Source organism: Jaculus jaculus, chromosome 19 (assembly GCF_020740685.1).
Source record: "Jaculus jaculus isolate mJacJac1 chromosome 19, mJacJac1.mat.Y.cur, whole genome shotgun sequence".
NCBI lineage: Eukaryota > Metazoa > Chordata > Mammalia > Rodentia > Dipodidae > Jaculus > Jaculus jaculus.
Window position 1 is genome coordinate 40449620 of NC_059120.1, and position 15084 is coordinate 40464703.

Consider the following 15084-nt stretch of genomic DNA (forward strand, 5'->3'; position numbering starts at 1 on the left):
ATATTCTTTTTTTAAAAAAAATATTTTTTTTATTTATTTATGAGAAAGAGAGAAAAAATGGGCATGCCCACTGGAAACAAACTCCAGCTGCATGATGCATGGGCCACTTCATGCATCTGGCTTTACGTGAGTACTGAGGAATTGAACCTGGGCCATAAGGTTTTATAAGCAAGTGCCTTTAACCACTGAGCCATCTCTCCAGCCCTCAACCAGATATTCTTAAAGTCTTTTTTTCCATTATCCACATATGCTGTCAAGACAGAATGGTAAAAATCCATTTGAAGCCAGGCGTGGTGGCGCACGCCTTTAATCCCAGCACTCGGGAGGCAGAGGTAGGAGGATCGCTGTGAGTTCAAGGCCACCCTGAGACTACAGAGTTAATTCCAGGTTAGCCTGGACCAGAGTGAGACCCTACCTCACAAAACCAAAAAAAAAAAAAATCCATTTGACTGTGTAAAGAATTCATGACATCTGAAAGCAGTTATGCCCACTTGTATTTTTTGTGAAGACTTTACAAAGGAGTTTCCATATACTTTTCTGTCCTCACTAAAATACAGCTTCCCCTATTCTTTGCATTGAAAAGATTTCAAATAAGTAAAAAAAAAAAAAATAAATAAATAAGAAGAAAATTCTGAAACCAGGTGTGGTGAAACATGCCTTTATGAGTTTGAGGCCACTCTGAGACTACATAGTGGGTTCTAGGTCAGTGTAGGCTAGAGTGAGATCCTACCTCGAAAAACAAAACAAAACAAAAAAACCAAAAAACAAACAAGGAGAGATGGCTTAGCTGTTAAGGTGCTTGCCTGCAAAGCCTAACGATCTGGGTTTGATTCCCTAGAGCGACCTGGGTTTGATTACCCCAGTACCCACATAAAGCCAAATGCACAAAGTGGCACATGCATCTGGAATTGCTTGTATGAGCTGGAGACCCTGCTATGCCCATTTGCACATATATTCTTTGTTCATGAAGTCGGTCGCAGCAAGTTCTCAAAGGGGTCAGCGTTAAAATCAGCCAAGGCACTTATGTGAATAAAGTCCTAGAAAACTGGTAGAGAGACTAAGGGAACTATTTTGAGAACAGAAGAGCTTCACCAATATCCCTAAAATTACACCACAGGTGGCTGCCATGGCAAGTAATGTGTACCCCTGCAACTTCCATGAGGACTATAGTTTAAATACTTAAATTACTACTAGTGAAATGGCTTTCAAAGCACATGATAATTTTCCTCTCCTTTGAACATACCTTTAAAGCTTCTATAACCAGGTCCCGTGCCTCAAGCTCTCCTTCAAGAATACTGAAGAGCGTCAGGAGTTCAGGCTTGCTGAGTTTTTCCAGATTCATCATGAAAGCCTGAAACAAAGACAACAATCAAATAATCTCCAAAAGAAGAGTGAATTCAATAGTAATAAGAAAGAGAAACTAAATGCAACAATTACGAGGATTTAAGCTTTATAAGAAGGTAGGGCATAGTGGCACATATCTCTAATCCGAGCACTCTGGAGGCAGAGGAAGGAGGATCACCATGAATTCGAGGCCTGCCTGGGACTACAGAGTGAGTTCTAGGTCAGCGTGGGCTAGAGTGAGAGCCTACCTTCAAAAAATAAAACAACTGAAAGAATGTAAAATGCTTTAAGAAAGGAAACAGTCATAACTAGAAACAAAAGCTTTCTGATATTAATTAGACTAAGCAGTAAGAAAAATAAAAATTACCATAAATTATTCATTTCATCATAAAGATCTTTTTTCATCATCTTTCTTCCAGACATATTTACAAACTGTGTCATTAACTTATTTATTTTTATTTTTATTTTTTTTTGAACTTCAGGTTTTGTTTTGAATGAGACAGGATGGTTCTGTGCAAGTGACATGAACTTTATTTATTTATTTGAGAGCGACAGACATAGAGAGAAAGACAGATAGAGGGAGAGAGAGAGAATGGGCGTGCCAGGGCTTCCAGCCTCTGCAAACGAACTCCAGACACGTGCGCCCCCTTGTGCATCTGGCTAACGTGGGACCTGGGGAACCGAGCCTCGAACTGGGGTCCTTAGGCTTCACAGGCAAGCGCTTAACTGCTAAGCCATCTCTCCAGCCCTCAGTAACTTATTTTGTTCACTAAAACTTCATGTAGGATTGTTTTGCAATGACTATTATTGTACTAAAAAAGTTATTAGATTATGACAAGACCTTCAAGTTATAGTTTACCAAATTCCCAACATGTATAAAAACATTCTAGTATCTCTTTCTTTTCCTTTTTTTTTGGTTTTTCTTTATTTTTTATTTATTTGAGAGCGACAGACACAGAGAGAAAGACAGATAGAGGGAGAGAGAGAGAGAATGGGCACGCCAGGGCTTCCAGCCTCTGCAAACGAACTCCAGACGCGTGCGCCCCCTTGTGCATCTGGCTAACGTGGGACCTGGGGAACCGAGCCTCGAACCGAGGTCCTTAGGCTTCACAGGCAAGCGCTTAACTGCTAAGCTATCTCTCCAGCCCTGTTTTTGGTTTTTCAAGGTAGGGTCTCACTCTAGTCCAGGCTGACCTGGAACTCACTATGTAGTCTCAGGGTGGCTTCAGCTCACGGCGATCTACCTACCTGTCTCCCGAGTGCTGGGATTAAAGGCATGTGCCACCATGCCTGGCTTAGTATCTCTTTTCACTTGATTGAAATGAAATTTAAGCAAAGATAATGTTTGGTGGGAGTATAGGAGTCATTTTTAAATTTGTTGCACTTTGCAGAGAACAATTATAAGACAAATTTCTATTTCTTTTAGTATACCAGGTAAATGCAACCATATGCAAATATGTATGTATTTATTTATTTGCTTTGAGGCAAGGTTTCACTCTAGCCCAGGTTGGCCTTGAACTCATAGACATCCTCCAAATGCTGGGATTAAAGGCATTTGCCACCATATTTGGCTTTAAATAATTTCTTGAAATAGAGCTGGAGCAATGGCTCAGCAGTTAAGGCACTTGCCTGCAAAGCCAAAGGACTCAGGTTTGATTCCCCAGGACCCATGTAAGCCAGATGCACAAGGTGGTGCATGTGTCTGGTTTGTTTCCAGTGGCAGCATGCCCTGGTGCCCATTCTCTCTCCCTCTCTCTTCTCTGTCCTTTCAAATAAAGAAATAAGTAAAAATAAAAAATTTAATTTCTTAAAATATATTGTTCAGGAGTCTGGAGAGATAACTAAGTGGATAAAGTGCTTACTGGGAAAGCACGAGGACCAGAGTTTGAATCTCAGCACCCAGGTAAATGCCAGTTGCATGCAGTGGCCTGTCTGCAATGTCAGCACTCGGGAAGTGGAGAAAGGAGATCCCCAGGACAAGCTAGCTAGCAAGCTGGCCCAATCAGTATGTTCTGAGTTTAACTGAGAGAACTCCACAAATAAAGTGGACAGTGACTAAGGAAGACACGTAGGTCAATCTCTGGCTCCCAAGCATATGCACACACACACATACAGATAAGCACTCACACCACACACATATACGCATATCACACGCAACCCCCCAAAAAACACTGATGTTTAAAACATCTATTTTTCTTTTGTTTTTCTGAGATAGGGTCTCACTCTATCTCAGCCTGACCTGAAATTCACTATGGAGTCTCAGGGTGGCCTTGAACTCATGGCAATCCTCCTACCTCTGCCTCTCAAGTGCTGGGATTAAAGGCGTGCACCACCATGCCTGGCTCCTTTTTTTTTTTTTTTTTTTTAAATTTGAAAATAATAAAGTTTGAGAGTAAGGGGGAAAAAGCAAGCTCCTCACAGAAAAGGGACTTCCAAAAATGGAAGAGCCCTGTTTCAACATCTTAACTGGCCAGGTCACTACAAGTTTATTTGGCTGGTTTATTTATTTTCAACTTATTTATTTATTTATTATTATTATTATTATTTTGGTTTTTGGAGGTAGGGTCTCACTCTAGCCCCGGCTGACCTGGAATTCACTATGGAGTCTCAGGGTGGCCTTGAACTCATGGCAATCCTCCTACCTCTGCCTCCCAAGTGCTGGGATTAAAGGCGTGTACCACCATGCCTGGCTTATTATTGAATTTGACATATGGTATCACTGTAGAGCTCAGACTGGCCTGGAACTCACTATGTATGACCAGTTTGGCCTTGAACTTTAATGGTCCTCTTGCCTTTGCCACCTGAGTGCTGGGATTATAGGTGTGTGACACCACAATAGGTCTTATTCTTTGTTTTCCTAATGCTAGTCACTCTGAAGGATGAGAATTTCTTTTCTTTTTATTTATTTGCAAGGGGGGAAAGAGAGAGAGAGAGGGAGGGAGGGAAGGAATAGTCATGCCAAGGTGTCTTGCCTCTGTAAACAAATTCCAGACATGTGCACCACTTTGGGCATGTGCCTTCACGTGGGTAACGGGGAATCTTTGTTTCCTTTCCTGTGCAGAAGCTCTTTAACTTCACACAGTCCTACATGTCAATTCTTGATCTTATTTCTTAAGTTGCTGAAGTCCTTTTCAGAAATCCCTGTATCTTCAAGTAGTTTCTCTTAACAATTTTAAGTCTTACATTAAGGTCTTTGGGCCATTTTGAACTGATTTCTTCTGTACAGGGTGAAATATAGGGGTCTAGTTTCTTTCTTCTACATGTGGATATTCAGTTTTCCCCAGCACCATTTGTTGAAAAGGATTTCCTCCAACATTTCTGGTATCTATGTGGCATGGTTTTATTTCTGGGTCCTCTAGTTCTCTATCTCTAGTTTATACTCTATGTCACTGTTTTTTTTAAGGTTTTCAAGGTAGGGTCTCACTCTAGCCCAGGCTGACCTGGAATTCACTGTGTAGTCTCAGGGTGGCCTCGAACTCACAGCGATCCTTCTCCCTCAGCCTCCTGAGTGCTGAAATTAAAGACGTGCACCACCATGCCCGTCACTGTTTTTATTTGGTACTGTATTCTAACCTGAGTTCAGGTACTCTTCCACATTCTTTTTTTTTTTTTTTTTTTTGAGGTAGGGTGTCACCCTAGCTCAGGCTGACCTGGAATTCACTCCCATATTCATTTTGCTCATGATTGCTTTGCTTATATGGGGGTCTTTGTGCTTTTTGTATGATTAATTTTTTTTTTTTTTTTTTTTTTGGCCAGGTGTGGTAGTGCATGCCTTTAATCCCAGCAATCAGAAGGCAGAGGTAGGAGGATCTCTGTGAGCTTGAGGTTACTCTGAGAGTACATAGTGAATTCCAGGTCAGCCTGGGCTACAGTGAAACCCTACCCCCAAAACAAACACAAACACACACAAACATTTTTGTTATTGCTATGAAGAATCATTAGAATTTAGATACGAGTTGCACTGAATCTGTAGGTTGCTTGTGGCAACAGAGTCATTTTCAAGATATTAATTCTGCCCATCCATGATCATGGGAGGTCATTCCACCTTCTAGTGTTTTCTAGTTTTACACTTTTATAACCTGGTTATTTGTTCTTAAGTTTTTTTTTTTTTTTTTTTTTTTTTTTAAGCTACAGTGAGTAGGATTGTTTCTTGATTTCTTCTTCACCATGGCTGTGAGGAGTGTACAGGACAGCTACTGAGTTGTTTTTGTTTTTCTGGCTATACTAGTATTTATTGTACATCGACAAAACCATAGTTGGAGGTTTTTATATAAATTCTAATGTTTATTGTATTATAAGTTATAAAACTGAGCATAGTCTTGGTCACTTTCTACCGTGTCTAAAAATGCTATTTTGTCATTTGATTTAGTTAAAAATGGTATGGCCATAATACTCTGTGTGAAAAAGATAATGTGAATTTTTATATAAATAAGGGCCTATTTTATTTCCATATATGATAGCATAATCTTTAGCATTAAAAACCTTTTTTTATTTTCTCATAATATGTGTAGGTGTTTATACTGGTAAGAATTTAAATTTAAACTCAATTGACTCCTTTAACTTTCCTTTTAATTTTTTAAATTTATTTGTGTGCATGTATGTATAAGTGGGGTGCATACCAGAGTCTCTTGCTGCTGCAAACAATGTCTATCCAGTTTTACTTGAGTGCTAGGGACTTGTGCCCAGGCCAGCAGGCTTTGTAAGCAAGTGCCTTTAAGGACTAAGCTAACTCTCTATCAAATTCTTTAACTTTCTGGAATCTTAAAAGCCTTTAGGACTTAAAAAATTAAATATATGCAAAGCAGTAGTCTTAGGTGTGTCCCACAGCTATTATAAGCCTTCTGTTACAGTAGACACCACATTTGTGACTCAGACCCCAACAATATAATTAAAGCAATTCTTGGAATAGATGGAAAATATAAAGTGAATCTGACTTCAAGCTTTATATTTTATATCATCATTTTGGGGAAACATCTACAAATACTAAGCTGTTGAAATGTTGAGTAGACAAATGTATTGAGACATAAATTTAAATATATTTATTTCTGCCTTGATTGCTTTCTGCAAGTCTTATTACTCCTACTTGCCTTTCTCCTAGTAACCCCATCTCTCCTAAGCAAACTGTCTCCTGGCCACTCCTCTGAAAGGGAATTTTCAGCTACTGAGTTTTCTGTTGCTTTTGTCCTGCTACTTTGCTGAAAGTGTTGACTAGTTCCATGAGTTTTGAATTTATTTGCCTTAACAAATCCACATTTCTAAAAGGACTTGAAGTTTTTGAAATATGCTAAATGGAGGGCTGGAAAGATGTCCTAGTAGTTAAAGCACTTGCTTGTGAACCCTAAGGACCCAGGTTTGATTCCCCAGTACCCACATAAGCCAGATGTACAAGAGGAAATATGCTAAGTGGAAAAGAGTATGGAACAAACTTAATCCTTTCTCCAAAATTAGCTGGTGACAAAACACGCAGACAAAAAGAAGCCAATGTGCTATGCAGTCAGGGAAGGAAGGGTGTTGCAACTGATGAGCATGAAGAGATGTATTTTATAACTTCCAAGGGAGATCCAATAACTGTTTCTCATTTCCCATTTTTATTCCCTGTGTCACTCTGACAGTTTTCTTGGAAGTGAATGCAGCGCACGTAGCTTACAAAGCCTCCAGTACTTCCTCTCGTGCACTAAGTCTGAGTCCAAGGCCGTACAAGAGTCGCAGGCTCCAGGGCTACTGCATTTCAGTGACGGAGAGCGAGCACGGGATGCGAACCTCAGTGTCGCCAGACTGCGCTCCAGGACGTGCTGGACAAAGCTCTTCTCATAGTACAATGTCCTCCATGTAACCTCTTCACTAACTGCTAACTTTCCAGCTAGTGAATTTCAGCAACTAGTAAGTCTTACTTTAACTTTAGTATCTGAGATATGTCTCATGAATTACGGTGAAAATAAAAACTCAAAGACCAAAAAAAAAAAAAAAAAAAAATCTGAACAAAAAACCTCCACAAGCCTAATAAAGCTGTCACTCCTGCCTCAAAATCATACTTAATCGAAGAGGCTATGTATAAGAGAATATGAAGCCGGGTGTGGTGCCTTACACCTTTGATCCCAGCACTGGGGAGGCAGAGGTAGGAGGATCCCAACGCAGAGGTACAAGGATTGCTGTGGGTTGGGGGCCACCTTGAGATTACGTAGTAAATTCCAGGTCAGCCTGGGCTAAGTAAGAGCCTACCTCAAGATAAGATGAGCCAGTCTACATCTTTCTAGTTGAGTGACTGGCCAGCTTCCCTTTTGCAGCTTTAATTCAGAAGGGTATTAGAAGTCTTTCCTACTTGAAGATATCTAGTGTCATTTCAAGAATTAACTTTATCCTCCCCCCACCTGACTTTTTGGCTGCTATTGTTACTGTTTTTTTTTTTTTTTTTTTTAAGGATTTTTTGTTTCTTTTTTGGGGGTTGGGGGGTTGAGGTAAGGTCTCACTCTAGCTTAGGCTGACCTGGATTTTACTATGTAGTCTTGGGGTGGCCTTGAACTCATGATGATCCTCCTACCTCTGCCTCCCCAGTGCTGGGATTAAAGGCATGTGCCACCACGCCTGGCATTTTTTTAGTATTTTTAAAATTTATTTATTTATTTGCGGGGAGGGGCAGATAGAGAAAGACTGGGCATGCCAGGGCCTCCAGCCAATGCAAATGAACTCCAGATGCGTGCGCCATCTTGTGCATCTGGCTTAAGTGGGTCCTAGAGAATTGAATCCAGGTCCTTTGGCTTTGCAGATAAGCGCCTTATCACTAAGCCATCTCTCCAGCCCTCCTGTTACTGTTTTTTGAGATAGGGTCTTGCTTTATAGTTCTGACAGGCCTTGAACTCATCGTGATCCTTGTGCCAAGCCTCCATTGTGCCAAGATCGCAGGTTATGAAGCCACCACAGCTGTCAGGGGCTGACTTCTGGCGTTCACACTCTATGGGCACCGGATGATAATTTAATGCATAAGGCTGCTGCTAAGTCTGAGTGAATAAATGTAAAACATCTTCCTAAGCTCCTGATAATATCCAAATAATTATTTAAGTAACAGCTAATATTCTCTCATTTCCCAAAAGAACTCAAAGAAAGGGATTGCCAAGTCAATGGTTCCTGAATGACCTTTAGCTGCCTTTTTTTTTGTTTTTGTTTTTTTGAGGTAGGGTTTCACTCCAGCCCAGGCTGACCTGGGGAATTCACTATGTAGTCTCAGGGTTGCCTCGAACTCATGGTAATCCTCCTACTTCTGCCTCCCAAGTGCTGGGATTAAAGGCGTGCACCACCACGCCCGGCTTTTTTTTTTTTTTTTTTTTTTTTTTGGTTTCTCAAGGTAGGGTGTAGATCTAACCCAGGCTGACTAGAATTCACTATGTAGTCTTAGGGTGGCCTTGAACTCATGGCCATCCTCCCACCTCTGCCTCCTGAGTGCTGGGATTAAAGGCGTGCCTATGTAGTCTTAGGGTGGCCTTGAACTCATGGCCATCCTCCCACCTCTGCCTCCTGAGTGCTGGGATTAAAGGCGTGCACCAGCATACCTGGCTGCTGCTTTTCTGAAGGTGAGGACCATACATGAAGGAAACAGTGTTCTGGGCTCAGGAATTTAGCCTACCGGTTGAATCACACTGGTTTCTTACAGTGAGTGCTCCCCTAGCATCGAATACCCCCATGCTCTTCCTCTCCTCTCCCATGTTAAATACACTAGTGGGCAAATGGGAAAGGTACTTGATAAAGATGAAGAGCACCCAGTAAATCAAGCGTCCATATAAGTACCAAGATAGGAAATAGAAAGAAAGCTAAAAATGGCAGTGTTCACATGTTTTCTTCCTTATATTTGTATTTAAACACTCTATTTAGAGATCCAAAACTGTGGCTTAAAGAAGCGACGTGAGGGGCTAGTTCAGCAGTTACAGGTGTTTGCTTGCAAAGCCCGCCCATATAAAACCGGATGCGCGTTCACTGGCAGCAGCTACGGACTCTGGTGTGACAAGGATCATTCTGTGCATCCAGGTGGAGTTAACACTGACCTGATAACTGGCCGTCACACTTCAGTCCTCAAGTACAAATTCTTAAAGGTTTCTTCACTTATAACTTGGTAAAATTAGTAGGAATGTTTAAAACGCTGTCAGCATGCTGAAAAAGTGTCCAATTCTGTAAAATAAGAAGAAATGTATTGTCTAAGACCATCCCATAAACAACATGGGAATCCCATTAATGTCAACTATGACTATAACTGATGAGGTCTAACAGCTACAGGTGACAATGACAAGCTCTTAAAGCAGAAAAGCTGTATATGACTCCTTTGCAAGAGACATGGTCTTGCAATGGAGCCCAGGCTGGCCTCCAGTGGTGATCCTCTTGCCTCAGCTTCCTAACTACTGAAATCTTTCAAGACGTCCGGTGCCATTTCAAGGATTATCGTCTGAATGTCACTGGAGACTGACTTTCTCTCCCAAATGGACAAAAGCCTTTCTGCTTGAATCACTGAGACTTATGCTACAATGTCCTCAAAAAAAAAAAAAAAAAATTGGGCTGGAGAGATGGCTTAGCAGTTAAGTGCTTGCCTGTGAAGCCTAAGGACCCTGGTTCGAGGCTCAATTCCCCAGGACCCACCTTAGCCAGATGCACAAGGGGACGCACACATGTCTGGAGTTCGTTTGCAACTGTCTCTCGCTCTCTATCTGCCTCTTTCTCTCTCTGTCACTCTCAAATAAATAAATAAATAAAAATCTTTAAAAAAAAAAAAATAAAAAAAAAAAAATCATACTTTAACAATGGAAACGTCCAACCCGTAAGGAAAATTCTCGTCTCCTTACATCCTGATAAACAAGCCAGCCTGTGACCATCTCTTCTTTCCTACTAGGTTGACCAATCACCAGCTTCCATACTTTCCCCACTATATCCAAATATTAAATGTTCAATTATACTCAAATGTTTTTATTAATGTTTTTCTAATAATATTAAACTAAGCTAATTTTTTTCTTTTTTTTCCTCAAGCTAATTTTTAAAAAGAAAAAAAAAAAGATTCTGAGGAAATAGCTCAGTGGTAGAGGAGGCTAGACTGTGGGTTCAATCCCTAAAGCTACAGGGAGGTTCGGGGGCTGGAGCGGGGCAGCACAGCCCCGTACCCCAGCACTTTCAACATTGGCGAGGCAGAGACAAAGGTCGATAAATACAAAGCTACACAGTGAGATTCTCTCAAAAAAAAGGCAAAAATCAAAAAGAAGAAATAGGGCTTTACATTTACTTAGTTTTGTTACCAAGAGTCCATCATTAAACTCTGAATCTCTCAATTTGTGAGAGGAAGTGTGGTTTGTTGTGCCGTCAAGAATACAGGACCAACAACGTAAAAGCAAACCACTCAATAAGCGATTTTAGGAATTCGTGCCCAATATATGGGCAGAACTATACAGTACCGGATTTTTAGGAAAAGGCTGTTTCTAACCCACCTCATTCTCAGAAGTATGCCTGCCAGGTTCATGGCATGCCACACTGCAGTCTACAGACGCATTCACTGCGGGTTTTCTAAACGAACTGTTACTTGTCATTGTCACAATCCATCAAGTAATTGTAAAAGACAAGATCATTTCAACCAGATGTTAGCTTATTTCTTCCACTAGAATCTCTCCAAGACACAGCCTTCCTTAGGGTTTACACACAGAAATTTCTGTCTAAGGAATGCTACAGTCTATAAATCTGAAATAAAAACCACTTGTGGACAAGTTGTCTGGATTCATTATCATACTTTGTGGCACTGCCAGCTGAGGCTAAAATAAGCTCCGGCTCTGAATTAAAAAAAAAAAAAAAATATATATATATATATATATATATATATATATATATATATATATATATATATATATATATATACATACACTTATAGCCATCATATATATTTTAAATATATTTTATATTTATTTATGAGAGAGAGGGAAAGACAGAGAGGGAGAGAATGGGCATGCCAGGGCCTCCAGTCAGTGCCACCATGTGTATCTGGTTTATGTGGGTTCAAGGTAGTCGAGCCCAGGTCCTTAGGCCTTGCAGGTGAACAACCTAACCACTAAGCCATCTCTACAGGCCCCCATCATATATATCTTAATGCCTTGGGGAAAATATGCTCATTTAAAGGCCAAGTATGTAATTTGTAGCTCTGGTGCCCCCATCATAAGCATTCTGACTTGATTAAATAAAAATTAAAGAAACTAAGTATGATATATTTTTATATTACCAATATGTGAATTTTTTTTGTTTATATTTTATTTACTTGAGAGAGAAAGAGGTAGAGGGAAGGATAGGGCACCAGGGCCTTTAGCTGCTGCAAATGAACTCCAGACACATGTGCCACTTTGTATGTCTGGCTTACATGGGTCCTGGGGAATCGAACCTGTATCCTTTGGCTTTGCAGGCATAACCACTAAGCCATCTCTCTAGCCCCAATATGTGATTTTTTTTGATGAGCTTGCCCAGCATACCAGTTGGTCTATTCACAGGCCTCTTCCCAACAAATCAGTACAAAGAGCCAGGAAAGCAAGACTCTTCTAAATGATCTCTCTCTCTTATTTTTTTATTATTATTTTTTTGAGTCAGGCTGGTCTTGAACTTACAATCCTCTGCCTCAGCCTCCAGAGTCTTGAGATCACAGGTACATGTGACCAACACTTGGCCTAAATGAACTCTCATGTGCCCACACTTCGAGGAGCTCCGGGTGTCAGGGAGGACGTGCCCAAGGACACTGAACTTCCTTAGCTGCAGTGCTGCCCCCGAGGCATCTGCTGCTGTGGCCTGAGCTCTCTCCGTTCTCTTCCCTTCTCTGAACATCCGGGCTTCTCTCCCTCTGTTGACTGGGCTTCTTTCTGAAGCAGCCTCGGCTTCTGCTCTGGGCTGAGTGGATTCTATAGGATACCCAGCACGGCTGACTTTCTGCCATGTGGACCGGATGGCAGAAACACCGAAAGAGGGCAGGGCAGGGTGGAGATCTAGTATCTGGGTGTGAGCGTGTCCTTACAAGGGACTGAGGCTTTCTTTCCAACAGGGAGGTGACACAGAGAAATCAACATCTTTAGATGACCCATAGGTAGTTCCTGACCCAATAACCTAAAACAAACAATTTTTAAAAACCTACACAGATATATATTTTATTTATTTTTGGTTTTCCGACGTAGGATCTCACTCAGGTCCAGGCTGACACGGAATTCACTATGTAGTCTCAGGCTGGCCTCAAACTCACAATGATCCTCCTACCTCTGCCTCCCGAGTGCTGGGATTAAAAGCGTGCACCACCACGCCCAGCTTAAAAAATATTATTATTTTTTATTTATTTATTTATTTGTAAGCAGAGAGATAGAAAAGAGATAGAGAGAATGAGAATTGGCACGCCAGGTCCTCTAGCCACTGGAAACGAACTCCAGACATATGTGCACCTAGTGCATCTGGCTTACATGGATACTGGGGAATTGAACCTGGGTCCTTAGGCTTTGCAGGCAAGCACCTTAACCACTAAGCCATCTCTCCAGCCCGTAAAGAAAGTTTCAAAAACTCAACTCATCTAACTTTTCTTTAACTGAAGGAGGAGCTTATTTTGGCTTATGGTTTCAGGAGATACCGTCCACTGTGGTCTGGCAGACATGGTAGTTGGAACATAATGAGGTGGCTGGCTGAACTGCATCCACAGTGAGGAGGCAGAGAGAGAGGTTATCGCTGGTGTTCCTCAGCTAATATTTTTAAAATCAATTTATATTACTGGGTTACACAAGCAAAACAAGATACAAAAATCAGTTTTTGGGTTTTTTTTTGGTTTTTTGAGGTAGGGTCTCACTAGCTCAGGCTGACCTGGAATTCACTGTGTAATCTCAGGGTGGCCTCGAACTCACAGTGATCCTCCTACCTCTGCCTCCAGAGTGCTGGGATTAAAGGAGTGCACCACCACGCCTGGCTCAAAAATCAATTATTATATATTCAAATAGGTGTAGGACTAAAGTCTACCCCACACATATTATTAATGCACACACAAAACAACAAAAACCAACCAAACAGGGCTGGAGATATGGCTTAGCGGTTAAGCGCTTGCCTGTGAAGCCTAAGGACCCTAGTTCGAGGCTCAGTTCCCCAGGTCCCACGTTAGCCAGATGCACAAGGGGGTGCACGCGTCTGGAGTTCGTTTGCAGAGGCTGGAAGCCCTGGCGCTCCCATTCTCTCTCTCTCCCTCTATCTGTCTTTCTCTGTGTCTGTCGCTCTCAAATAAATAAATAAAAAATATTTAAAAAAAACCCAACCAAACAAAAAACCCAATATGCATGAAATAGCAACCAAAAGAAATCATGAAGGGGCTGGGGAGATGGCGGAGCAGGTACAGTGGTTGTCAGTGAGCATGAGGATGTGAGTCAGATCCCTGGGACCCATACAAACGCCTAGTGGGAGTGGTGGCCCACCTGCATCCCAGCTCTGGGGAGGTGAAGACGGGATCCTCAGGGCAAGCTGGTGAGCTGGACTAGCCGAACCAGCAAGTTCTGGGTTCCCATGAGAGACCTTGTCTCAGTAAATAAGGAGGGCAACAGAAGATGATGCCTGACATCAACCTCTAGCTCTACACATGGGCATGTGCAGACAGACAGACAGACAGACAGACACACACACACACACACACACATCCTAAAGAGAAACAAGAAACACCATCGTGTTTCTAAATACTGAATCTAACTATGGGCAAAAAAATGCACTGCTATTTTTAAAAGCGTACCCAAAGTAATTTCTTACCAGGAGGAGGAAGGTTTTGACGTATTACCTTGACCACCTCAAAAGTTTTAAGGTTCCCCAACCTCTGGCACTTCTAGTTTTCAGAAGGGCTATTTGTGCATTTGGAGTAAAAGAGTGACCTGTACTCTTTTGACCTTTTAGGGTCAGGTTAGGGAAGGTGACTGTATCAACATGCTATAAGAAAATAATCGGACCTGGCTCAAGACAAACTGTTTTGACAAGTGTAGTGGCGCACAGCTACCGTGCCAGCACCTGGAAAGCTGCGACAGAGGATCGCAAGTCAAGGCCAGCCTGGACTACACAGTAAGACTCAAAAAACACAAAACAAGGAGCTTAGGAGAGGCTCAGTGGGTGCTTGCTTTGCTTTGCAAGTATGAGGACCTGAGTTCGGATCCCCAGCACCCACGTAAAAATATTGGGCATGGTGGCATGTACCTGTAGCCCCAGGGCAAGGGAGGCACACAGATGGATCTCTAGGGCTTGCTGGTTAGCTACTCTGGCCAGATTGGGTTCAGTGAGAGGTACATAGTAAAGATACTCCTATAAGCCCAGGAGCAGAGGCTCAGAACAAAGCCCTCTCATCTTGGACTTTTAACCAATAACATTGTAAGGAAACACTTTCTTAAGTCACTCAGTCTGTAACAGTTTTTCTTTTCTTTGCCACAGGCAAAATAATACAGCATGCTTTGCTATTTTCTTTCTTTCTTTTTTTTTTTTTTAAATTAAACTCCTTTTTTTTTTTAAATTTTATTTGAGAGCGACAGACACAGAGAGAAAGACAGATACAGGGAGAGAGAGAGAATGGGCGCGCCAGGGCTTCCAGCCTCTGCAAACGAACTCCAGACGCGTGCGCCCCCTTGTGCATCTGGCTAATGTGGGACCTGGGGAGCCGAGCCTCGAACTGGGGTCCTTAGGCTTCACAGGCAAGCGCTTAACCGCTAAGCCATCTCTCCAGCCCGATGCTTTGCTACTTTCAAAGGC

At 41.8% G+C, this 15084-nt stretch overlaps 1 protein-coding gene across 2 annotated transcripts in view; it reads right to left on the reverse strand.

The window, feature by feature from the left end:
- Cttnbp2nl (CTTNBP2 N-terminal like) overlaps positions 1-15084 on the reverse strand; it is a 71757-nt gene that overhangs the window by 48480 nt on the left and 8193 nt on the right. The window contains exons 2-3 of one of the 2 annotated variants that reach the window (XM_045138244.1): positions 9378-9501; positions 1244-1351 (exon numbers count right to left, since the gene is read on the reverse strand). In XM_045138244.1, the coding sequence (XP_044994179.1) occupies positions 1244-1345 (102 nt within the window). In that variant the 5' untranslated portion in view covers positions 1346-1351; positions 9378-9501. The remainder of the gene's footprint in view (positions 1-1243; positions 1352-9377; positions 9502-15084) is intronic. The other variant, XM_012948930.2, reaches the window with a different exon arrangement.